The following is a 24,081-nucleotide window of genomic DNA, read 5'->3' as shown; positions in this document are numbered from 1 at the left end:
ATGGATCTGGTCCCATGAGCAGTGAAACTAAAAGAGACTCTGACACAGGAACCAGTGTTAAAGTTTTATGACCCAAAGAAGAGAACAAGGATCTCAGCAGATGCGTCACAGTATGGCCTGGGTGCGATGCTGCTGCAGCAATAAAACAAGCAGTGGCTACCTGTCGCTTATGCATCCAGAGCCTTGACAAGCGCTGAGTCCAGGTACGCTCAAATTGAGAAAGAGCTGTTAGCGAGCATGTATGCATGTGAATATTTTCACCAATACGCCATCTTATCGATCCAAGATGGCGCCGCAGACGGCTGCCTCGGTGTGGTGCTCTCCAGCTATTGTGTTGTTTTTGTTCGTTTGTTCTGCGTTTAGTCATTCTTTTCCTATCAGTTTCACCAAAGACGAACTACTGGACATTAGGAAACACACACCAGATAACTTTTCTACAGTTTTTGATTATTCGGACGTCTTGCAGGACATTCTCGTCGGAGGGGCAGCGGTGTTGTTCAAACACGCTTTCAAACGCAAACGCGGGAAGCGCACCGGCGCGCTGGTTAAACTCCACGAGCGCGGCCTGCGCACTGCACTCCCCAATATTCATCTCGCAAATCTCCGATCCCTTCCTAACAAAACGGATGAACTTCTCCTCACCCACACTAACAAGAACTTTTTAAACTCTGCTGCTCTGTGCTTCACTGAAACCTGGCTGAGTGAAGCCATACCGGACAACGCAATACATCTGCCGGGCTTCCAGCTGTTCCGAGCGGATCGCATCGCGGAGCTAACGGGGAAAACAAGAGGAGGTGGATTGTGTTTCTACATTAACGAAAGTTGGTGTTCAGATGTAACAACACTGAAGAAGATGTGCTCTTCTAATTTAGAGGCACATTTCATAAACTGTAAACCGTTCTACTCACCTCGGGAGTTTTCCTCTTTCATTCTCGTGAATGTTTACATCCCTCCAGACGCGTGCGTGAGCGCGGCGCTACAACAGCTGGCTGAACAGATAGCTGAAACGGAACAAAGGTACCCAGACTCTCTTTTAATCTTTCTTGGGGATTTTAATAAAGCAAATCTTTCCCGTGAACTACCAAAATACAGACAGCACGTTACATGTCCTACCAGAGACAGTAATATACTAGACCACTGTTACACCACAATAAAAAATGCGTATCACTCCGTCTCACGGGCAGCTTTAGGGCTCTCTGATCACTGTTTGGTTCATCTCATACCGACCTACAGGCAGAAACTGAAATCAGCTAAACCTGTAATAAGGACTGCAAAAAGATGGACTAATGAAGCAGAGCAGAATCTACAGGCCTGCTTTGATTGCACTGATTGGACTGTTTTTGAAGCTGCTACCAACGATCTGGATGAGCTCACAGATACTGTAACATCATATATAAGTTTCTGTGAGGATACATGCATTCCTACCAGGACATTCTTATCATTCACTAATGATAAACCATGGTTTACTGGGAAACTCAAACACCTTTGTCATGCCAAAGAGGATGCCTACAGAAGTGGGGATAAAATCTTATATAACCAGGCCAGAAACAGACTGACAAAGGAGATCAGAGTTGCTAAAAGAAGCTACTCTGATAATCTGAAAAAAACAGTTTTCAGCCAACGACCCATCATCAGTCTGGAATGGCCTGAGGAACATCACCAACTACAAGTCACCATCCCCCCGATCTGTTGACAATCAACACCTGGCTGATGATTTAAACTCATTTTATTGCAGGTTTGAAAAGCCCTCATTCACACCACACACCCGGTCTGATCTGCACTTCACACATTCACCATCACCTCCTGCACTCCCACTCCCCCCTCCTGCCATCCAACCTGAGCTTAAGGTCTGTGTGGAGGACATGAGCAGAGTCTTCAAAAAACAGAAGACTAGGAAAGCCTCAGGCCCAGACGGCATCTCATCTGCTTGTTTAAAAGCCTGCGCTGACCAACTGGCCCCGGTCTTCACGCAGATCTTCAATGACAATCACATTGACTCCACTGTGAAAAAGGCCCAGCAGAGACTGTACTTCCTTCGCCAGCTGAAGAAGTTAAACTTGCCACAGGAGCTGCTGATTCAGTTCTACTCAGCCGTCATTGAGTCTGTCTTATGCACTTCCATCACTGTCTGGTTTGGTTCAGCTACCAAATCAGACATCAGGAGACTACAACGGACAGTCCGGACTGCGGAGAGGATTATTGGTGCCCCCTGCCAAACCTCCAGGACCTGTACTCTTCCAGAGTGAGGAAGAGAGCAGGTAAAATCATCATAGACTCCTGTTTGAACTGTTACCGTCAAGACGGCGACTCAGATCACTGCCACTAGAACATCTAGGCACAGGAACGGTTTCTTCCCACAGGCCATTTCCCTCCTGAACAGTTAACACTCCTCCCAAGGCATATGCCTTTAAGTGCAATACTCCCACTGTTTAGTGCAATACCCTAAAACTCAGGTGATACTTATATGTAGATTTATTTATTCATAATATTCAAAACACTGTAATATATGTTCATAATCTTTAAATCTGAAAATGTCTATTCTGACTAAACCCAACTGTGATACTTTTATTCTCATATTTTTATTTTTATTTTTTGTAGTATTATGTTTCTTGTTGTATTTGTATATGTCCCCTGGAAGCCTCAGTACCAAAATTCAAAAAAATTCCTTGTGTGTGCAAGCACACTTGGCAATAAAGCTCTTTCTGATTCTGATTCTGATTCTGATACGTCTATGGTCAAGCTTTTGAAGTAGAAACTGACCATAAACCTCTGGTGTCCATCATGTCCAAACCTCTGAATGACTGTCCTGTACGGATACAACGCATGCTAATCAGGCTGCAAAAATACGATAAAAATACATGTACACCCGCTGACACATTGTCTAAAGCAGTGGATAAAGGGGAACGTATGGACAGCGAGAGCACTGCAGAAATACAGGCATATGTGGACATAATTGTGAAGAACCTGCTAGTAACAGCAGACAGAACAAATACGGAGAGAGACAAAACAAATGCAGACGAAACGATGAAAGAACTCAAGCGTGCAATACAGAAAGTGTAAAGTTAGGGGGATGTTTGGTTCAGGAAATGTGCTACCAGGATGGTGTGTCCATTAAAACACAGGGGTCCAGTACTCAGTCCATACTCATTTATTGTAACAGATCGTGAATCAGGCCATAGAGTAGAATGGGAATCCGATATAGAGTTGTATGGTTTCTGTAAACAAATAAACAAGAAAACGGAATCTTAAATATTAACACCATAGAACTTCAACTAATAAATCATTTATCGCATAATCCAATCCTAAACAATTCAACATCAAAATAAGAACACTGAAACATAAGAATCATAATCACATAGAACGTTTCCAAATTAGACCCAAACAGAATCTCAAGAATTAACATTATAAAACAAATCAAATGGGCACAAACTTACATAGTCAGGGAACACATCACTCTACAAAGGCTCTCATTAGGAGAGAAAGAAAGGACAGTCTACTTCCATTGCATATGGTACACACCAAAACATAGTGATTCATCAATCATTAAGTGCACCTGAGCAGACTTAGCTCCTCCCATGACTGGCTACGTCATGTGATCCATAGGAATTCTCAACAGAAAGGATGGCCTGAAAACAAAAAGGATTGCCCCACAAACATACAAGACTACTGGAACTGCAGAGCCAAGCTTACTGTGGTGGGTGACTTAGTGTTGAAGGGGAGCAAGTTTGTTATTCCATCAGCTTTATGTAAACAAATGCTACAAAAGATAAACGAAGATCATCTCGGAGAAGTCAAGTGTAAACGACGGGCGAGAGAAGTAATGTACTGGCCGAGAATCAACCAAGATATCAGCCAGACAACAGCGTCGTGTGGACTTTGTCGCACCCACAGGCCAAAACAACAAGCTGAGCCACTGATGACTCATCCGGTGCCCCACAGACCTTACTACAAGGTTGGGACAGACCTATTTGACTGTGGTGGAAAGAGTTACATAGTGGTCACCGACTACTTTTCAAACTCTCTAGAAGTTGGAGCACTGCAGTCAACATCAAGTAAGGCAGTTATCAGCTACCTAGTCTGTCTTTGCCAGACATGGTGTTCCATGTGTTTTCAGACATTGGGCCTCAGTTTTCCAGTTGCGAGTTTGCTGCCTTTGCCAAAGAATGGGGTTTTCAACACTCCATGTCAAGTCCGACCTATCCAAAGTCCAATGGCCTGGCAGAAAGCTCTGTGAAAACAGTGAAAAACATGATGAAAAAAGCGCAAGACAGAGATGACTTTCAGAAAAGCTTACTGATGTATAGGAGTGCACCTCTACAAAACGGACTATCACCAGCTCAAATGCTGATGGGTAGACACATTCGATCTAACCTACCAGTAAATGAAGACCTGCTTACGCCCAAAAGTGCACACAAAGTCAGAAAAGTAAAGGAGGAACGGAAAGCAAAACAAAAGCATTGGTATGATCGAACGGCAAAACACCTGCCAATTCTGAAGCCGGGAGACACGGTACGTCTCAGGGACATCTCTACAGGCACATGGAGACAAAAGGGACAGGTGGAGGAGGAAGTTGCTCCACGCTCCTACAGGATCCAGACGGAGAATGGATTGTCTCTGAGGAGGAACCACACAGATCACAGAACACAACACATCACCCATTTTAAGTGAGGTGGGTTCAGTAAAGCGGCAGAGGGAATCAAGAATTTTGAACTACTTGCAGGACTTCTTTCAAAGCCTTGAAGATGAAGCCGGTAACATTTTTGAATACTCTGAATTATATTTAAATTACCTTCAGTTTGAGTATGTTGCCCTCAGTCACTATTATTTAAAAAATACAATGTAATTTTTATTGTAAATAAAAGTAAAGGTGCAGACACAGAAATGGTTTTGATTTTTTTCTTGCAGAAGAAGGGAACAGTGGTAACAAGAGCAGAGGAGAGAATGAAAACGAACAGGTAGATGCACTAAAGCACTAAAACGGAGGCTGCACTAAAGGAGACGCAGAACAAGATCACCGTCAGCAGCTTAATGCAGTGGCTTACTGTTCAGGGACATGTTCCCATTACTTCTGCACAAAGAGAAAAATTTAAAATACACATAGAATTTGATTATGACTGTCAGCTATGATATGGTGAGAACAATTTATGCTACCCTCTTGTAAATGCATGTTCCTGTATTGTGACCTTGCCTACATGGCACCTAGGGACTCACACAGAGTTCCTTGACATTATGAGGCAGGCTGTGAGCAATAGCAGAGAATTTGGTTGTTAATGATCTGGTCGCTTTTGGATATTTAAATGTAGTTTTTGTTTTTTTGTTTTTTGTTTATCATTGACATGTATTGCAAAAAATGCAGCAAAGATTGCTGCTAAATTGTTCCAAGACTCAATTCAGAAATGAAAATGATGTATATCAATATACAGTAAGCTTCAATGCAAAATAAAGTTGCTATGCAGTACTGTCTTTATGCTTGTTTGGTGTGTTTTTTATTTTTTTTTATTTCAACATATTTGTTGAAACAAACTCCCGACGAAGCAAATACAGTTCTTTGACAGGAATATTAGGACCAGTTGAATTCAGCAGGTGTTCGAGAGCCCTCAACCCATCTGAACACAAATACCCCTTTTCCCCCAAAGCATTTTGAGAGCCTGTTCGGAGCCGGTGCCTACTCATGAACCAGTTCTTTGTGTTTCGACAGCCAAAGAATCGGTTCTCAGCCAGGAAAATTGATTCCAAAGCGGCACCAACTCTTTGCTGGACTAGAACCGTTCTTTTACCACGTCATGCATACGTCAGGGGCTGGGGGCTAGATCTGAAGGTATAGTAGTTAAATACATAGTCCAAAATCCACTTAGAGTAATACATAAACAGCAGTGTGGTGACAGAGTAACTAAAGCAGGGTCACCATTCCTCGTATATCTCCGATTGGTCAATATTTGTGTGCATCATTCCAATCTGCCACAGTTGCTCTTAACTTTGATTGCCCTCTGAGGAGAGTGTATAATTCCAGGCTTCTGAAAATGTGTCCAAGTCTGTCTGAAGTCTTTTGTTAAAAGTGTAGGGCACACTGAAAAGGTCCTCGACAACTGACAAGTCAAACAATCCCTTGCCTCTAGTGAGTGCAGTGTGTTTGAGTACTTGTTAGTCACCATGGTTCTGACATTACGCCAGAGGCGCTCAATCCTATTAGAAACAATAATAAGGTTTAAAAGCAATGCAGTGAAAGTCATTTGAGATCAGTTGTGACATTGAAAAGCTACCTGTAGTCAAGCTTAGTGTGTGTGAAGGAAGAAGAAGACAGGGTCGGTGGAATTTGGGACACGCGCACTTTATTCAGAAAATAAAATAACAAAAAGGTGCGCTCGTGCGCCTTCACCGTACTGTAATACTACAGCACATATATAAGAAACACTCTGCCCGCTGTACCAGCTCACGCTGTATGTCTCCAGCTCTCAAGGTTTAGTCAAACGACCACTCTTCCCGTTTCATAAATAACTCAGTCCATCCAGTCAAAAACTCTTTCATCTTCGTGCATAAACTCTGCTGGTATCTGCAGCGGTTCGCGTGCGAGTCCCAAGCCCTTCTCTCTCCCCGCTCTCTAATTCCTGGCAGCTTATATGCGGTCTCCACGCCAATCACTGCAATCAGACACAGGTGTTCATCATCTGCACTTGACCTACTTACTCACCGCACAGCTCGCTGACTCGTCTCTCGCTACAGACTTCGCGAGACCACGCCCCCCTCGCCACATACCCCCACCGCCCGACTCAGGCCGGGGAGCCCGCCACAAAGAGCAGCCTTTATCTGGGTGAAAGCCTGCTGACACTGCTCCATCCACTGGACCGTATCTGGTGCCTCCTTTTTAGTTAGATCAGTCAGCGGGCTAGCGAGGTCCGAATAATTAGGCACAAACCTTCTGTAATAACCCGCTGGCCCCAGGAACTGTCCAACCTCCTTTTGGTCTTAGGTCTCGGACAGGTCGCAACCGCTGCCGTCTTATCAATTTGGGGACGCACCTGTCCGTGACCCAAGTGGATACCTTACTTACACATGCCCAATCGCACACTTCTTCGAGTTGGCCGTGAGCCCAGCCCTTCTCAGCGTCTTCAGGACAGCACGCAAATGCTGCATATGACGCTGCCAATCGTTACTATAGATGATAATATCATCCAAGTAGGCAGCAGCATATGCAGCATGCGGCCGGAGAATTTTGTCCATCAGATGCTGAAAAGTCGCAGGAGCCCCGAACAAGCCGAAAGGAAGGGGGACAAATTGGTGTAATCGGAACGGCGTTGTGAAAGCTGACTTTTCTTTGGACATAGGAGACAAGGGGATCTGCCAATAACCCTTTGTTAAGTACAGTGTCGAATAAAAACGAGCAGTACCCAGCCGATCAAGCAATTTGTCAACCCTAGGCATTGGATAAGCATCAAACTTAGGCACCGCTTTCACCTTTCTATAGTCCACACAGAAACGGACCGAGCCATCAGTTTTAGGAACTAAAACTATCGGGCTCGCCCAGTCACTGCTGGACTCTTCTATTACCCCCATATCCAGCAGAGCCTCTAATTCGTTCTGAACTACCTTTTTTGTGTTCAGGTAAACGATACGGGCGGCAGCGCACCACCACACCCGGTTCCATCTCAATGTGGTGCTGAATGAGGTCCGTTCGACCAGGCAGGGGAGAGAACACATCAGCAAATTCAGCTTGTAAATTTTTAATGCCAGTGAGCTGGGAGGGTGAGAGGTGATCTCACCCTATAGATTATTGAAGTTACGAAATATAAATTAAGTCTTTTCATTTTAGAAATTTCAGACAGTTGAAATTTACCTTTGGACCTTTGGATTATGGACACTTTTCCCAGATATGAAACTTCCTCGGTCAGTGCCTCTTGAAGAAAACATAAACCTGGCTATCTGTACATTCTCCATTCCTTGGTCTCCCCTGACCCTGATTTATTTATTTATCTTTTAATATTACAATACATTTCCAGACATACAATTCAAATGCTTTTTCTTTACTATACTCACCTAGATGGTGAGCCAAATTTGTGGACTGCTTCTGAGAAGTAGTCGGCTGTCGATGCCTAGTTGTTACTTGCTGCATTCAAGTACATGACCTTTAAATACAAAATAAAACAATAAGTAAATATAGGAAGGAGAAAATATAACACAAATTGGAAATGAATGTATTACATGCTAATTTTCAATAAACAAGAATATTTTTTTCATAGAAATCATAGTGACTGGAATGATCTTGATACCATATGACTAGTAACACAATAAATCAAATGCAAACATGGTGAAACCTTTTTGTTTATATCAACACAGACTGTAAACCTACCTTCCTGGAACAACCATCCACACCACCAAATATTACAATGTTGTATCTATTTACAAGATAAAAAAAGGTTTTTAAATATGTTCTTAAAATTACACACACACACACACACACACACACACACACACACACACACACACACACACACACACACACACACACACACACATATATATATATATATATATATACACACACACACCATATATAACTTACCATATCAATTTGTGATTTGTGTCTATGTGCACAAGATAAAGGGGTACTGAATTGAAAAGTTTAGAATGTCCGCAACACTGCTACTTAGTCCCATATTTTAATAAAAGCCAAAGTTTCGACCCTACTGGGTCTTCTTCAGGCCTGAAGAAGACCCAGTAGGGTCGAAACGTTGCCTTTTTTATTAAAATATGGGAGTAAGTAGCAGTGTTGCGGACATTATAATCTTTTCAATTCAGTAGTCCTTTTTGTCCTGCACCTGCCAGAAGGTGGGATGTGCACACAACAACTTGTTTAAACACAAGATAAAGGGGACCTCGAACTGAGTTTGTTCTTCACACCACACAGTCCAACCTGGCCAATCTAGAAAGGATTCCAATTGAATCAACGTGGTGCATTGAGGCAGCTATTCTCTGCCATTGCACACGCATTCCTAAAGACAGCAACCTCCCTCTGACCATTCTGTATCTTACCTTGAGAAGCCAGAACCCCTTTTACATTTAATAAAAAAAAATAGTGAACCACTCAAATTGGCATAATAGTAATACACAGGATGATAACAAAAAGTTTACACAACAACTCTTGCTTATTGATATAAACACGTAGTTTATCTTTCATCCAAAGCCCTTGTTAAATTTACAACTATTTAATGGACACTTTTTACATTTCTGAGGTTCTCAGAACCCATATAATTTTGGTTGGGTAAATGTATAGTGGTGAATGGGAGAAAGTATAGTGGTTATGTTTTGCTGAACTACAGCAAATATGACTTTGCATTCCCATTTTGCTCCAATTTCTTTTAAATATGTTAATGCAAATAACACGAATCATAGTGTTATAAATATAAAAATGTATAAACATTTTGGTAGGTTTACAATGCGAATAACTGTTGAAATGTGTCATTACAGTCTGTAAATATCTCTTAACAGCAAAATAATGCAATCACTAGTACCCCTATGACTAGTGTAGAATCTGGTAAGAATCTATTCTATATTAACAATGCATTAAATCACATTAATAAACAACAATAAGCAAATACAATTAAAACAAATTAATTGATAACTCACATGCATCTTCTCCGTTGCATGTCTCAAATCAAGTGAATTATGGGTCATCGTGTAACAGGTGTCAAATCACAACTGACTTTCGGAAAAGTGGAAGTAACCAATGATATTTAAGTTTATAAAAACAGTAAGCCCCGCCCCTCGACTGCCAAAAATAAAACTGTTCAAGTGAGCAAAAGCAGCAGGTGAGAGTAGATGAGCATCATGCAGGTGCAGACTGTAAAAAAAGATGGACAACGCCCCTTCGCTCTCTTCCATTGGCGAGAAGTGGATCTCTTCCATTGTTCCGATATGGCACTGACATGACAAAGGCAGAAGGTTTATTCCGTCTTACATATGCAGCTATCCCCTTGTTTGTCAATAAAAAGCTCTGTAATTCCATTGATAAGTCTCTTTTCAATTTTATTTGGAAAAACAAGACGCATTATGTAAAAAAATCTGTTATTATGAACACATTGAAACGTGGTGGTTTAAACTTTCTTGATTTTTCAATCCTCAATAATACTTTTAAAATAAATTGGATAAAGCATTTTCTAAAAAATCACACATCTACATGGAATTTTATACCTAACTATGTTTTCTCTAAGGTTGGTGGTCTAGAATTTTTACTTTTATGCGATTATGAAATAGAAAAGATTCCTTTAATTTTATCTAAATTCCATAAACAAATGCTTTTAGCATGGTCATTAATTTACAAACATAATTTCTCCCCACATAGGTGCTTCATCTGGAATACTCAGCTTATTAATTTCAAGAATAAATCCTTATTTTATAAAACCTGGTTCAATAATAACATAATTCCAGTTTCCCAACTATTAAACGATAATGGATCGTTGCTGAATTATTCTGGATTCCTTCACACTTTTGGCATTCCAATCACCCCAAGAGAGTTCGCAATTGTTATGGATGCCATCCCATCTGGTATTTTAACTCTCTTAAAAGGGACTGGAAAACCAGATTGCCTATCAGCTTTGGACCCTAAGTTAACCTCAGTTGGTAATATATGTTTCGCAACCACGACGAGGAATAATAATTGGAATATTCGCTCTTTATTCCAGAGAGATGTCACCTGCACCCCTAATGTTGTTCCCTATTGGTCTAACTTTGTTAATAACCTGAATTGGGGGAATCTATGGAACCTTCCTTACAAATACCTCCTTACGAATAAAGTAAGAGAATTCTCTTTCAAAATGATACATAGGTATTATCCTGCTAAGCAATATCTCCTAAGGTTTAAGCTTGACATATGTGTTAACTGTTCTTTATGTAGGGTAGGCCTATGTTCAAACAATGGTACAGCTGTTCTGGCAATGTCCCTACACCATCAGTTTCTGGAAAGATCTGTCCTGATACATTACTGTTAAACTTATCGCTGATTTTTCTTTGTTATGGAGGGATGTGCTGTTTGGTCTCCATGTTGACAAAGGTAAAAAACAGAAAGAAATATACCTAATTAATCTATTGATCATTTTAGGGAAATATCATATTCACAAAGCCAAATTTAATAATTTCTAAACCTTCCTATATTGCTTTTGGTAAGGAGACGGAACAGAACATCAAATCCATCTATGATTCAAAAAATAAGAAGGCTGCTAAAACCATATGCTCTATCTTTAATGTATTTATTTGAAACTCCCCTTATTAATAAAAAATAAATAAAAATCGCTCAGCCATCAGTCAGGAAGTGCAATAATCGGGCTTCTGTCTTCTCCGTTGAAATCAATGGGGTCAATCTGTCCATTTCTTTTACTGTCTATGGTGTATAGCCTATCTAATCCTCTCGCAGAAGAAATTTAGCGCGCGCGCCAGCATCAGTTGTGCGCTCGGTTCTTTATGTCATTGATTTGCCGCCATAGGAACTGACTTATATTTAAAACTACTTTCACGTATAATTTCACGAACTTCCTGTTAAAGCCCTGCACACTTTTGGATTTATCTGAGTACATTCCAGCATACAAAAAAAAAATTAAAAAAAATTATTCAGATAGATAGCCTACACACATTGGCTCCGTTGCACACATCCTTAGTATGCTTCACTCAGAGATCGAATCACACCATCGGCGAGTCTGGGGTTAATTACGTGAAGATACAAGAAAAACAGATTAAATAAACTGTGGCAAGTGGCAACACATTTTGCAGAAATCTACATGCAAAGCAGGCAGCCTACAGACTACTTTCTCGACTCAGTACTCCGTTTCGAAAGGTGGCGGTAATGCTCCCAAAGGTGTTAGTCAATCGTCGTTACACACAGAAGAAGTTGCGAGACGGAAGAAGAGTAATACGTAATAGCTTGAAAAACAAAAGTGTTCACGATGGGACTAGAGTCTATTTATTCATTTATGATAAAGCGCATGATGGCAGTAGCCGATGAAATATTCGACTCTGTAAAAGACAGTATAATTGAATATGAGAAGGAGATAGAGCGTCTAAATCAGGAGAACAGTTCTCTGAGGAGCCGAAACTGCAGCTGTGCAGAAACATGCCATGGTCAGTAACACATTCACTATTAGAAAGCAATAATAAACAAGAACTGTATTTCCTCTATAATTACCTTCTTAAAGAGAGATATCAAATGTATTAACAATATGAAGTCATATTCCTATAGAGAAAAAAAAAACGTAAACAAACAAAACTACCATGGTTTTACAATGTTTTAATTTGACATGGTTCAATTGGAACATATTACCATGGTCATTAAAAATGTATGTACCATGGTATTATTTGAAGTACCTTAACTGTTAGTTACGCAAAGGTTTCCAAATAAGGATCATAAATATACTTTAGCCTAAAGATATTTATCAACACCAACATTTTTATTTGGCTATTATTACATTGTTTTTAATGCAAAGGCGAATCAATCAATATTGTGATTAAAGACGGGACTCTTTAATCAGTTTCATATTTTAATGTTCTTTAAAGTCAATTTATAAGAGAAGTCCAATTGATTTTCGAAAACAAATACAAACAGATTACTGAAGTAAACTGGGTTGTGATCTGCATTTCACATTAACTTGAACATTGTTGTTTATAGTTTCCCTGTTTTTACAGTTGAAAACTAATCTTATGCCTCGTGTCACACAGATACTCCAAGAGATGGATGTCTGCAAGGTCAGACGGGTTCAGAACTGTCAGAAATACAAGTAAAGTTGGAGGTTGCCACTGTGATGTCTCATGAGCCTTTGTGTCATGCTTCTCCTCTTTCTGAAGCAGTCACAGGGCAGGAACACCATCAGTGCCTCTTACTTCTGCCAGAGGGGATGCCAAAGAATGAAGATACACAGTCATCAATCACAGTTAAGTCAGAGCTGTGTGATAATCAGGCCAGTGAATCGAACTCATCTGCAGTGCAGTCTGGCAGCAATTGTCATGCTGAACTTAAACTAGCTGAACAAGAACCGTCGTCTCTTCAACTTGAGCTTGAAACCTTTGATGAGGTGTTACAAAAAGCAAGACGAAAACACCAGAGTGCATTATGCAAGATTTGCAGCAAGTCTTTCAGGAACAATGGACATTTGCGGAAACACATGTTGGTACACCAAAATGAGAGACCTTTCTGCTGTGGTTCATGTGTGAGACGTTTTAAAACGAAATCCAGCTTGAAAGAACATGAGAGACTTCATAAAGGTGATTATCGCTACAGCTGCCCAAGATGTGGAAGGCGTTTTTCTCGATCAAATCATGTCAGAAAGCACCTTAAGGCAGCTTACTGTCACAATCCTTAAAAAATGAATTTAAATTCTAATGTTTTATTAGATATACTGTATTGAAAATTAAAATATCAAAACAAATATCTGAGAGAACTCTTTCTTCTGATTATGTAATGTTATTATATGAAATATTATTTAAAATATTTTGATTGCTTTATGCAGCGCCTGTAACTCCAGACAATTTAAGTAATATACTTTTAGATTCCCTTTTGATGTTTCCATATTTAAGGCCCTAGTACAGTCACAGTCAAACGGGGTTCTCAGTCTGGCTACTTGCGTATATTATATTCTACACATTTTCAAAGTTAAGCAAATGTGGGTCTGGGTCACATGGCATGATGCTACTAGTTTTTCTTATCCAACAAAACAAAGGTCAATAACAATCTCTTTATTTATTTAACATCACTTATTAGCAATAAGAATACATGTTTTGTTGTTTGAGGTGATGATAGCAGTGATTCTACTAGCGCATATTCTGTTATACCCATTGGCAGTTTATATTATATTAGAGCCCTGCGCAGGCTGTTTTCTTAATCCTGCTCCCGCTGAATTTCTAATCATTACCGCCCGCACCCACAAAGAGTGTGTTCCACCCCCGCCCGCACCCGCAAACATTGTCACAGCTTAGAAATTGTGAAAAAATGACACCAAAATTAGGGCTATGCTAAATGTTCAGAATAACAGAGATAAAACATTGCGTTTAATTAAACTGACCATAACATAAAGTAATGATAGCACAACAAATGACAAACTCATTCGGCCAGCTTTTTATTAGCCTTATAAAACTCTAGTGGAGCCTAAAATATATATTTAAACTTATACGAAACAACACACAAACACATCTAACCATAGCAGTTAAACTCTAGTAACCTAGCAAGGCACACAATTTAATTGAATCACTTATAAATTAAATATTAAACGATATCACTGGTGTTTATGTAGCCTAGGTAATTAACATATAGCAAAAAGTAAATAAATACTAAAAAACATTACACGTACTTAACGAATTAATTAAAGAATGAATCACTTGGCCTAGCCTGCTATGGAGGAAGAGAATGTTAATGACGGACCGCGGTGAACTTCATTTGCTGAATCCTTTCTTGTTACACGGTATTGTGGGACCTGTGCTGTATTTTTAGACCTTCCACTCCCACCGCAGCAAAGGTAAAACTGCCCTCTCCCACGAGATTTGCGTTGGGATTTGGGACTTGTGGGATCCCAATCCCAATGCAGCTCTCTATATTATATGATCTACTACAGCTGATCTGCCTATGTTAACAAGACTGGACAGGAACTACTGTCATGGAAATGCTAATGTCTGAAAATAAGTTGATTCCAAAACTAAAATATAAAAGGTATTCTGGTAGTGTATATTGTACAATGTATATTAATTAAACACTTGTCCTACAGTGGGTGAAGTGCAAACTGGCTTTGTTGAAAACCAAGCAAGCTGCTTTAGTTTTTTAAGAGAGCATCCTAACTGAAATGTAAATATGTGTAGTATGGATAGATTTCCAAGCAATTCTTTGAGCTTCTTTATCATGGAGATGCTGGTATAATCTTTATCATGGTGTAACAAGAAATTCCAGTTCTCTCTCTGTGAACCACTAGGTGGCGGCAATATACTAATATTGGTGTCTCCATCTTGTGTGAAAGAAACAGCATCTACTAGGGTGAGACGCTATCAGGGTAGATTCAGCAGAATGTAATTGGAGGTATTTAATGTAATATAAAAAGGATTTCATGAATGAGAGCTTTAGTCCAAAAAATGCAAGTAATCTGCCAACATTTTTAACTGGTCATCATATTTGTAGACTTCATTACAATAACATTTCTTTTCCTACAGAAGGACAAGCAGAAGATCGGTCAGTAGTACCACTGGACTCACAGCCCTCCCATGTGGAAATAATTCTACAACCAGACAGTGTAAATGTGGACACAAACCCACAGCACTCTACTAAATTAAGTCTTTCTGATCAGGGCCCTGGAAAATTTCACAGGAAATGTGACAGGCCAATCAAGCTTCATCAGAGCATGAAGAACTACATATGTTTGCCACAAAGTGATCGAAAACACCCGTGTTCATTTTGTGGCAGGAGATTCTATAAGAGATGTCATCTCATAGAGCATTTGAGAATTCACACCGGTGAAAAACCATTTGGGTGCAATAAATGTGGAAAGTGGTTTGTACAATGGAATCAGGTAAAGGCACATATAATTAAGCATCATGAAGGAGATATGTCACAGATTTCAAAGAAAAAAAGTCTAAATTTGTAAAACCGGTTTTGTCATCATCACCTCAAAAGAATGTTAGTTGTTAGTCATATTTTATGGTCTCCAGAGACTTTCATCTAATTTGTGTAAAGAAAATGGAATTCACATACTGTTTCCACACATCATTAAAGGAGCTTTCAAAGTGATTTTTAAAATTTTTCTTACATCTGCACTGTGTGTGTGCGCTTGTGGTTGTTTTTCTATCCACGTGGGGACTTAAATCTGAATGCACACTGTGGCGAGCAGGACGGTGGTGTAATTAATGATGAGTAACACCTGCACGACGCCCCGGTCTCGTATCTCACGGAGAAGCAGAAGCGTAAAAGGACTGGAGTGAAGATCGAGAGAGGACCAGGCATGGACTATTTTATTTGTTGTTTTTGTTTATTATTTGTGGCACTGCGGTCAAGCCAGCTGCGTTTTGAAAATACATGGCCTAATACACCAGAAAAAAAGGGTGTGTGCGCCTATTACTATGAGTACAGTAATTTCAGGAACAGCTGCGAGAGAGAACGCGCTTGAGTTGCCTCTATCTATCTTTCTTTCTCTCTCTCTTTCATTCTTTCTTTCTCTCTCTCCCTCTCTCTCTCTCTCTCTCTCTCTCTCTCTGAGCGGAAGTTGGGTGAGTGGATGCGAGAATGGGAGTGTGGTTTTTGTGCTTTTTCGATCTTTTCTCTCTTTTTTCTATGTTGTTTTATTTAAGACATTTGTTATCGTTAGTGGTGTAGTTTAAATGGGTTATTTTTTGGTGGCGGCGACAACCGGTGTAACCGGGAGTCATGCCGGTTCGCGGTGTTGGAGGCGGGCTGGAAACGCTTACGCGTCAACATGCTTTTAAACTTTGTCCAACTATAGACTGTTTTGTGGAGAATTGCGCTTTGGCAGTCGGGGGGATTGTTGGATATGATAGCTTCAAATCCGCGTTTTGGATGAACAATGGAGTTGTGATTTTTGTAGATAGCTTTGATAAAGTTGCAACAATTGTTGAACAAGGTGTAGGCCTAACGATCAAAGATATCTTGGTTCAAGCGGTGCCGCTCGTTAAACCTGCAAAAAATAAAATTTTGTCGCAAGTTCCTATGTTCATTAGTAATGAATTGTTAGAGAGGGACCTTTCTAGACAATATTGTTGATATATTTTCGTGAGAATTGTCTTCTGAGGCAAAGAGGTCAACCTCTGCCTCGCTGAAGGTGCTCCATATCATATAGTTCACATGATATGTCTGAGGGTGGAGAGACCCTGGGGGGAAATTGTCTCTGGATAACATATCCGCACCCTGGTTCAGAATGCCCGGTATGTGCACTGCCGTTCCCAAATGAGTAGGAGTCTGGCCATCGCGTCCAGACTGGCCAATCTGAGGCCGCCCTGGCGATTTATGTAGGACACCACTGACATGTTGTCCGTGGGGACCAGGACTTGGTGTCCCGCCAGATCTAGGAGAAAGGTTTTCAGGGCTAAATGAACCGCTCTCATTTCGAGGCAGTTGATATGTAGGCACTTCTCCGGGCTCGACCAGAGGCCTGCCCTAGCACAGTGCCCCCCAACCCAGGTTGGAGGCACCTGTTGAAACCACTTTCCTTCTCGAGACCAGTTCCATGTCTACACCTGACTGGTTCCAGTCGGTGCGCTTCCAAGGGGTCAGTGCCCGGTTGCATAAAGCAGCTTAAGTGTAATTTTCCCTTAAGTGTGCCCTTATGTTTCCCTTAAACCTAAGGGTGTTGCAGAAAAAAACCCTTAAGTGTTACTTAAGGGTTTCTTTAAGTGAAACGTCATAAACACTTAGAATTTCCCTTAAATGCAGTTTTTTCACTTAAGTAATCCCTTAAAAAGCATTAAAGGGTTAGTTCACCCAAAAATTAAAATTAAGTCATTAATGACTCACCCTCATGTCGTTCCAAGCCTGTAAGACCTCCGTTCATCTTCGAACACAGTTTAAGATATTTTAGATTTAGTCCGAGAGCTTTTTGTCCCTCCATTGAAAATCTATGTGCGGTATACTGTCCTTGTCCAGAAAGGCAATAAAGACATCATCAAAGTAGTCCACGTGACCTCAGTGGGTTAGTTAGAATTTTTTGAAGCATCGAAAATACATTTTGTTACAAAAATAACAAAAACGATGACTTTATTTAGCATTGTATTCTCTTCCGGTTATGTTGTCAATCCGCGTTCACGAGGCCGCGTTCACGAGGCCTTGCTGATGTAAGACGCTGCTGACGTGTTATCTGGTGCGTCCGTGTATTCGGGTTCAAATAAATATGTCTGGTTAAAAAAAAAATGCAAGTCTTCCCTTGTGTCGAAATCCTTAGACATGTTTGCAAAGATTGTTTTGTTTACAGCATGTGTCTCCCTCAGACTGTAAACGAAGCTCGGGCGCACCAGATAACACGTCAGCTCGTCTTACGTCAGCGGACTCATGAACGCGGATTGACAACAGAACCGGAAGAGAATACAATGGTGAATAAAGTCGTCGTTTTTGTTATTTTTGGAACAAAATGTTTTTTTGATGCTTCAAAAAATTCTAACTAACCCACTGAGGTCACATGGACTACTTTGATGATGTCTTTATTGCCTTTCTGGACAAGGACAGTATACCGTACATAGATTTTCAATGGAGGGACAAAAAGCTCTTGGACTGAATCTTAAATATCTTAAACTGTGTTCCAAGATGAACGGAGGTCTTACGGGCTTGGAACGACATGAGGGTGAGTCATTAATGACATAATTTTCATTTTTGGGTGAACTAACCCTTTAAGTGTTGCATAAAACCCCTTAACGGTCATTTCCCTAAGTATAACTTAAGGTCAAAAACTATAATTTCCTTCAATGTATATGTATATATATTTTTACAATATTAAAGTGTACTCCATTTGCCTGTGAAAGGATCAGTATTCTAGGAAATTTTAAAATAGAAACATTTATTTACATTCTAACCCACTGTCATATATATATATATATATATATATATATATATATATATATATATATATATATATATATATATATATATATATATATATATATATATATATATACACACAAGGGCTAATGGAAACACAATGCGGTACACACCAACAGTCTCTGGAGTAAAGGCCACCTCACAGAGTCACAGTTAGTGTCAGGAGCAATGAAGGGAGGATCAGTCTTCCGAATGTGATAAGCTGCCTGTAGAGGATAAAAACAACACAAATCAACATTTATAATTTGTCCCAAGGCCTGGTTACCAGGCTAAAATGGTGCAAGCTCACTGTTTAACATATAGCTAGAGAGAAATACTAGTACACTTTTTTATTTCCCAAACCCTAATGGGGATAGTCCAATTACTTTCAGTTATCTCCATATAATGTGTCATATAGATGATGACAGCAAATAGGAACCCTAGTGAAAAAATATATACTAATTATACTTGTAGCCAGTCTATTTATCAGTATACTTAGTGTGTTAATGATTAGTTAACTTGAAGTGTGCTATTTTGGAACAACTAATTTTGTACTAAGTATATTTTAGTAGTATTTAAATTGTAGTAAAGCATAACTTTAAGTGTATTTAGTGTACTTTTGTGTACTTAAGTGGAACAACTTTAAGTATACTTAGTATACTTTAAGTATATGCCTGTGTAGGGACTAATTATATGCTTAGTTATATTAAAGTGTACTTTATTGGTGTTACAAGTACATTACAAATTCATTATGAGTGTCTTCGAAACATACAAGGAATATAGCCAGTAAAATGTATTATTTTGAAACAACTTCAAGTATATTAAATGTATATCAAGATATGCTTAAGATCAATTTTAAGCTATTTGCACTATATTTTAATATATTAAATTGTGCTAAAATTGAACCACTTCAAGTACATTTAAGTGTATTTATTTACAGTTCATTATAAATATACTTTCATATGTCTTAAAGTACATATAATATATTTGAAGCTTAATTTTAATGTACTTCAAGATCATTTAAATAGTAATAAAAATGTATTAGCATTTCACTAATTGTTTATTATAAAGCTGTTTTATTCAGCATTTAAAATGGTATATTAAAAGTGCATAATTAAATATAAATGTTAAGACATACAGATTTTCAAATCCAGAAAACTTTAATATAGTATCTTTTTGTGTTAATTACAAAATAAATACATAAGAGTACATTAAAAAAGTACAGCAGCATATATAATCTCTTGAACAAAATACATAACAAAGATCAGTGAAATGCAATGAAAGAGCTATATTTATAATTTTTTTGTAGAACATTTCACTTATACCTGTATTACTGAAAAGTACACTATGAATATTACATCACTTTAATAATATAAATAAATACGCATCACAATGCCATTTTCTGAAAAAATACAAATAAAAGTTAAAGAAAAACAATGTGCATAAGTGAATAATTCATTATTTACAAACTTAGGCCTACAAATGGCTGAACCAAAGAAACAGAAGAGTTTGAATGTCACATCTTCATCTTCAAGTGGACAGTCACTTCTTTGAGTACGACTCATTTTCTGCAACTGGGGCTTGTGGTTCAGACACAGTAGAAGACTGCTTTATCACAGGATCTGTGAAAGGGAAAAAATAATTTATATATAATTAACCATTGATAAACCTTTTTGTATCCATGTAAAATAATTTACATAGAAATGCATTAGAATTCCGTTGACAGCTCAGTTTACCTTTAAAAGCTTTGGCAATACCCTCATCAAGCTGGACATGAGTGTCCATTTCTATCCTCTTGTCTGTCGTCACTATACAGCACTCTATGAGTTACATTGAACATGAGTTTAGAAGTCCAACACCACTTACAGTGAGCAGAGTTCAATCAAAGTCACTGATATAGTTATTTGCATCAATAAAGTAAACTGTGAGAGGGTATGTTGTATATTGATAATTGTGGATTATTTAAACCTAGGGTATGTCCATAGCCTGAAATCGTCATACTCAGATTCTAGTCAGAATGTGAGTCTGATACTGCTCCATTGGGCTGTGATTATGTGTGTGAACGCAAACACGACCCGGGATTGATGCCGGGATCGATGGCGGGTTGGGGACCTAGTATCATTGCCGGGATCAGTCCCGGAACGCGTGCTGTGTGAACAAAAGCCGTAATCAATGCCGTGTCGTAATGATGACGCTGAAATTAAAGCCCCTTTCACACAGAGATTCCGGAAAATACACGGATAAAGTGACCCGGGATTTGACCCTGGTTCGTTTGATTTTGGATCATTCACACTGCCATTGATTTTCCGGAATCAGAAAGTGAGTTCACATACAACCCGTAAAAATCCCGTAAAGACATGTGACATCGATGTGACATGTAATGTCTCAGCAGCGTCTATAGTCTGCATGAGCTGCGATTTCTCTCTGGAGAAACCACGCTTGTGCATTTTTTTCTCTGATTCGATCATGAACTAGCACATTACGTACCGTTTCACTTGCCTGCTTTGACTTCACTTCAGCGTCATTATTACGACACAGCATTGATTACGGCTTTTGTTCACACAGCGCGAGTTCCGGGACTGATCCCGGCAATGTTACTAGGTCCCCAACCCGGCATCGATCCTGGCATCAATCTCGGGTCGTGTTTGCGTTCACACAGAAGGCGTTCTGGCAATTTCCCCGGGATCAACGCGCTGTGTGAAAGGGGCTGAAGTGAAAGCAGGCTAGTGAAACGGTACGTAATGCGCTAGTTTATGATCGAATCAGAGAAAAAAATGCACAAGCGTGGTTTTGAGGAGAAATCGCAGCTCATAAGCAAACTATAGACGCTGCTGAGACAGTACATGTCACATCGATGTCACGTCTTTATGGGATTTTTACGGGTTGTGTGTGAACGCACTCTCTGATTCCGGAAAATCACTGGCAGTGTGATTAAACCAAAATCAAACGAACCCGGGTCAAATTCCTGGTGACTTTATCCGTGTATTTTCTCTGTGTTAAAGGGGCGATGCACTCTCTTCACCTCTGTTGCAAAGATTTAAGGAAATTAGAAGTCCTAAATATTGTATGCCAGTACAACTAGGACAAGTGACTTGCAGCTTTACTTAAAAAAAACAAAAAAACTATTAAATAAACAGATTTTTACATGAATGTCTTAAAGGGTCATGAAACCCTAAACCAAATTTTCTGAGATTTTAACAGAGGTATGTGTGTTGAACACCACTGAAGACAATATTAGCATCTGTTAGATTTAATAGTAGGGTGAAAATGGTTAAATTTTATTTATTTCCCGCTATTTTTGTCTTCCGGGTTTAAAATCTTCATCGTGTCCTCGTCACACGCTGTGAAGGTGCAGAGCACTGTTAGTGCTTTGATGACTCATCGGTGTCTCATAATTATTAATGAGACTGAGTTTTCATATTCTTTGAGAAGACACAGCTCTTAATTATTCATGACACCACGTGGATCTTTCCAATGACAGACATGTCAAACTGTGATATCACGTAGTAGATGAGAGAGCCAATCATGGGACGCAAGTGTTTGTTTTCGTGGTGCAGAAGTTCAAGTGCGTTGAATATGTTTCCCCGCGATGCTGCCAGGGCTGGACTCTGGCTCCGGGCGGTTGGTTGGCCATCAAAAATGGACACATCTAAATTATATGTGTGCAGCAAACATTTTTTATGGAGCTTCGAGAACTGGAGAATGATGGACTTCGACCTTGTTGACGACCAATGCAAGTTACGTCTTGCAAGTAATGCGGTACCAAGTCCCGAGGACTTTTCTATCCCTTGAGAGGTAACGTTATGTGTGTGTTGTAGTGATCTTTTTCTTTGTAGAAAAGTTAGAAGCTCAGACGGTGGAATTTTTCCAAGCAGAAGTTCTTTATTGCTTGTCGGTAGCTGCAGTCATTCCAACATCGTCTGACTTCTTGAGTCAAACATTGTAATATATATACATTATAAGAGGGAGGGATTACATTGTGATGGTGGAAACTCGTATACCAGTTTAGGAACCTGTATTAAAAGAGAGAGGGAAAAACTTATGCAAACCCTGAGAATCCAGAACAGGAGTGACAGGACTCTCTCTTGCTAAGACAAAAGCTTGCGAGAGTCTCCAAGAGTTTCATTAACATGTTTCATTTAACTTACAATAGAAAGAAAACCCGTCTGACAGCTGTATATAGAGACACAGAATAAGACAGGAGTTTTGTGCTCCACAGCTGAATGCTAAATTCAAGTTACAGAACTTTCTCAGTTTATATATGAAACTAAATTAAACATTTGACAAAGTTGTATTCCTTCAATTCCCCCTTTGGGAGTTCTAAATAACTCCCACACTATATACAAATTTAAACAATTAAAAATTCATTCTTGTAACTTGTGATAGCTACAGGCACATAATGCACTCTGTGTTTGCTTTTCTGTATTTGCATGCTGACACAGAAAACAAACATGCAATCAGGGTTTGTGAAGTTCTTACGGATAATAGTCTTTTCTGGTTGGAACTGTGATTTTCTCGTGAGAGGCGTGATTAATTTGTTGAATAAAGCACTTGATACTGTGGACGCTGTAGTAATAGGCCCAGCTGAGAATGGCATTGGCCTTGCTGTATCTGAATCTTCAGCAGGACCTCTGTCTCAATCCAAATGCAGAGGTCGAAAAGGACACAATAAAAAACATGTTCTGCCACATAAAGCCACTTGTTTAAGAGAAGTGTCGGAACTAATGAAAGTTATGAACGTTTAAAGTATATTGCTGTGTTTATGAACATTTAAAATGTATTACTGTGTCTCACACCTTTCACCCGAGTTATATGAACTCTATACTTGAGGGACTCATATGCTCTAAGCAGTTGCTAGAGACATAGCTCCTTTCTGCAACAGCGATCTTGTGAAACTAGATGCTTAAGGCGCTTTGGGGATACAAAAGCCAGCTGCAGAAAAAGCCTATATAAGCGGAAGAAAACAGAGATTGCTCGCTCTTCCTTGCAACCACCAACCTGACACACCAGCAGTTGTCAGGGGCAAGAAGCTTCAAGCCTAGCTAGTATCTATCTGTTAGTTAGTACTCATTTATGATCTGTAACAAGTACTCCTCTTTCATTTGATTGTTTTAATAAATTTTGTAACATTTATTATAATCATTTGACTGGACCTTGGATCATTGAGTGCGAGTCACATTCGTCTAACCGGGCGAGAAGGACCCTTCCTGAAGAGAGCGACATCAGAGGGTGAGCATTCTTTTGAGATAAGAATAATCACTGTGATATTTGATTGATCAAACAGCCTAGCCAAAGAGGCAGCATATAACATGTGTATATGTATAAAGAGTATATGTATGATATATTGTTATAGTGCGAACAAGGTTGAAGAGTACCACAAAAGGTAGACTTATAATATAAAGGGGAAATCTATTATTCAATAATAGAATACGAATTTATATAGACTGATCACCTAACTCTTGAGGACACGACTAAAGGATAGGCTCTTTAGTTACCGCGGGATTATATTAATATCAAGGACGGGATATTGTATAATTTGGAACGGT

General features: G+C 39.4%; 1 protein-coding gene and 2 long non-coding RNA genes across 4 annotated transcripts; 2 read left to right on the top strand and 1 right to left on the bottom strand.

Annotated features, from left to right (window-relative positions):
* Window positions 1-3,995: 3,995 nt before the first annotated feature.
* Window positions 3,996-5,463, top strand: LOC143711345 (uncharacterized). Its single transcript, XR_013194812.1, has 2 exons — window positions 3,996-4,751; window positions 4,906-5,463. It is a non-coding gene; the product is annotated as an uncharacterized LOC143711345 (long non-coding RNA).
* Window positions 5,464-8,078: 2,615 nt separating this feature from the next.
* Window positions 8,079-8,605, bottom strand: LOC143712025 (uncharacterized). The gene is made up of 3 exons (XR_013194963.1): window positions 8,554-8,605; window positions 8,345-8,390; window positions 8,079-8,120 (listed from the first exon to the last, which is right to left on the bottom strand). It is a non-coding gene; the product is annotated as an uncharacterized LOC143712025 (long non-coding RNA).
* Window positions 8,606-11,820: 3,215 nt separating this feature from the next.
* On the top strand, window positions 11,821-15,683 carry LOC143711344 (uncharacterized). 2 transcript variants are annotated; one of them, XM_077202757.1, is made up of 3 exons: window positions 11,821-12,105; window positions 12,700-13,242; window positions 15,172-15,683. In XM_077202757.1, the coding sequence occupies exons 1-3, from the start codon at window positions 11,931-11,933 to the stop codon at window positions 15,600-15,602; spliced, it is 1,149 nt and encodes a 382-aa protein (XP_077058872.1). In that variant the 5' UTR covers window positions 11,821-11,930; the 3' UTR covers window positions 15,603-15,683. The 2 variants fall into 2 exon arrangements, with proteins under 2 accessions (XP_077058872.1, XP_077058873.1); XM_077202758.1 differs by lacking the exon at window positions 15,172-15,683 and having other exon boundaries at window positions 11,825-12,105; window positions 12,700-13,406.
* The last annotated feature ends 8,398 nt before the right edge of the window (window positions 15,684-24,081 follow it).

The sequence above is a fragment of the Siphateles boraxobius genome, unplaced genomic scaffold, assembly GCF_051911475.1.
Source record: "Siphateles boraxobius isolate OS27281-9 unplaced genomic scaffold, OSU_SipBor_1 5, whole genome shotgun sequence".
In the NCBI taxonomy this organism is placed as follows: Eukaryota; Metazoa; Chordata; class Actinopteri; order Cypriniformes; family Leuciscidae; genus Siphateles; species Siphateles boraxobius.
This window is presented reverse-complemented; position numbering and strand designations above follow the sequence as displayed.

Coding starts and splice junctions, on each gene's coding strand:
- LOC143711344 (XM_077202757.1), top strand. CDS start 11,931: ATGGGACTAGAGTCTATTTATTCATTTATGATAAAGCGCATGATGGCA. Junction 12,106..12,699: donor CTGTGCAGAAACATGCCATG/GTCAGTAACACA, acceptor CGTGTCACACAG/ATACTCCAAGAGATGGATGT. Junction 13,243..15,171: donor ACATGAGAGACTTCATAAAG/GTGATTATCGCT, acceptor CTTTTCCTACAG/AAGGACAAGCAGAAGATCGG.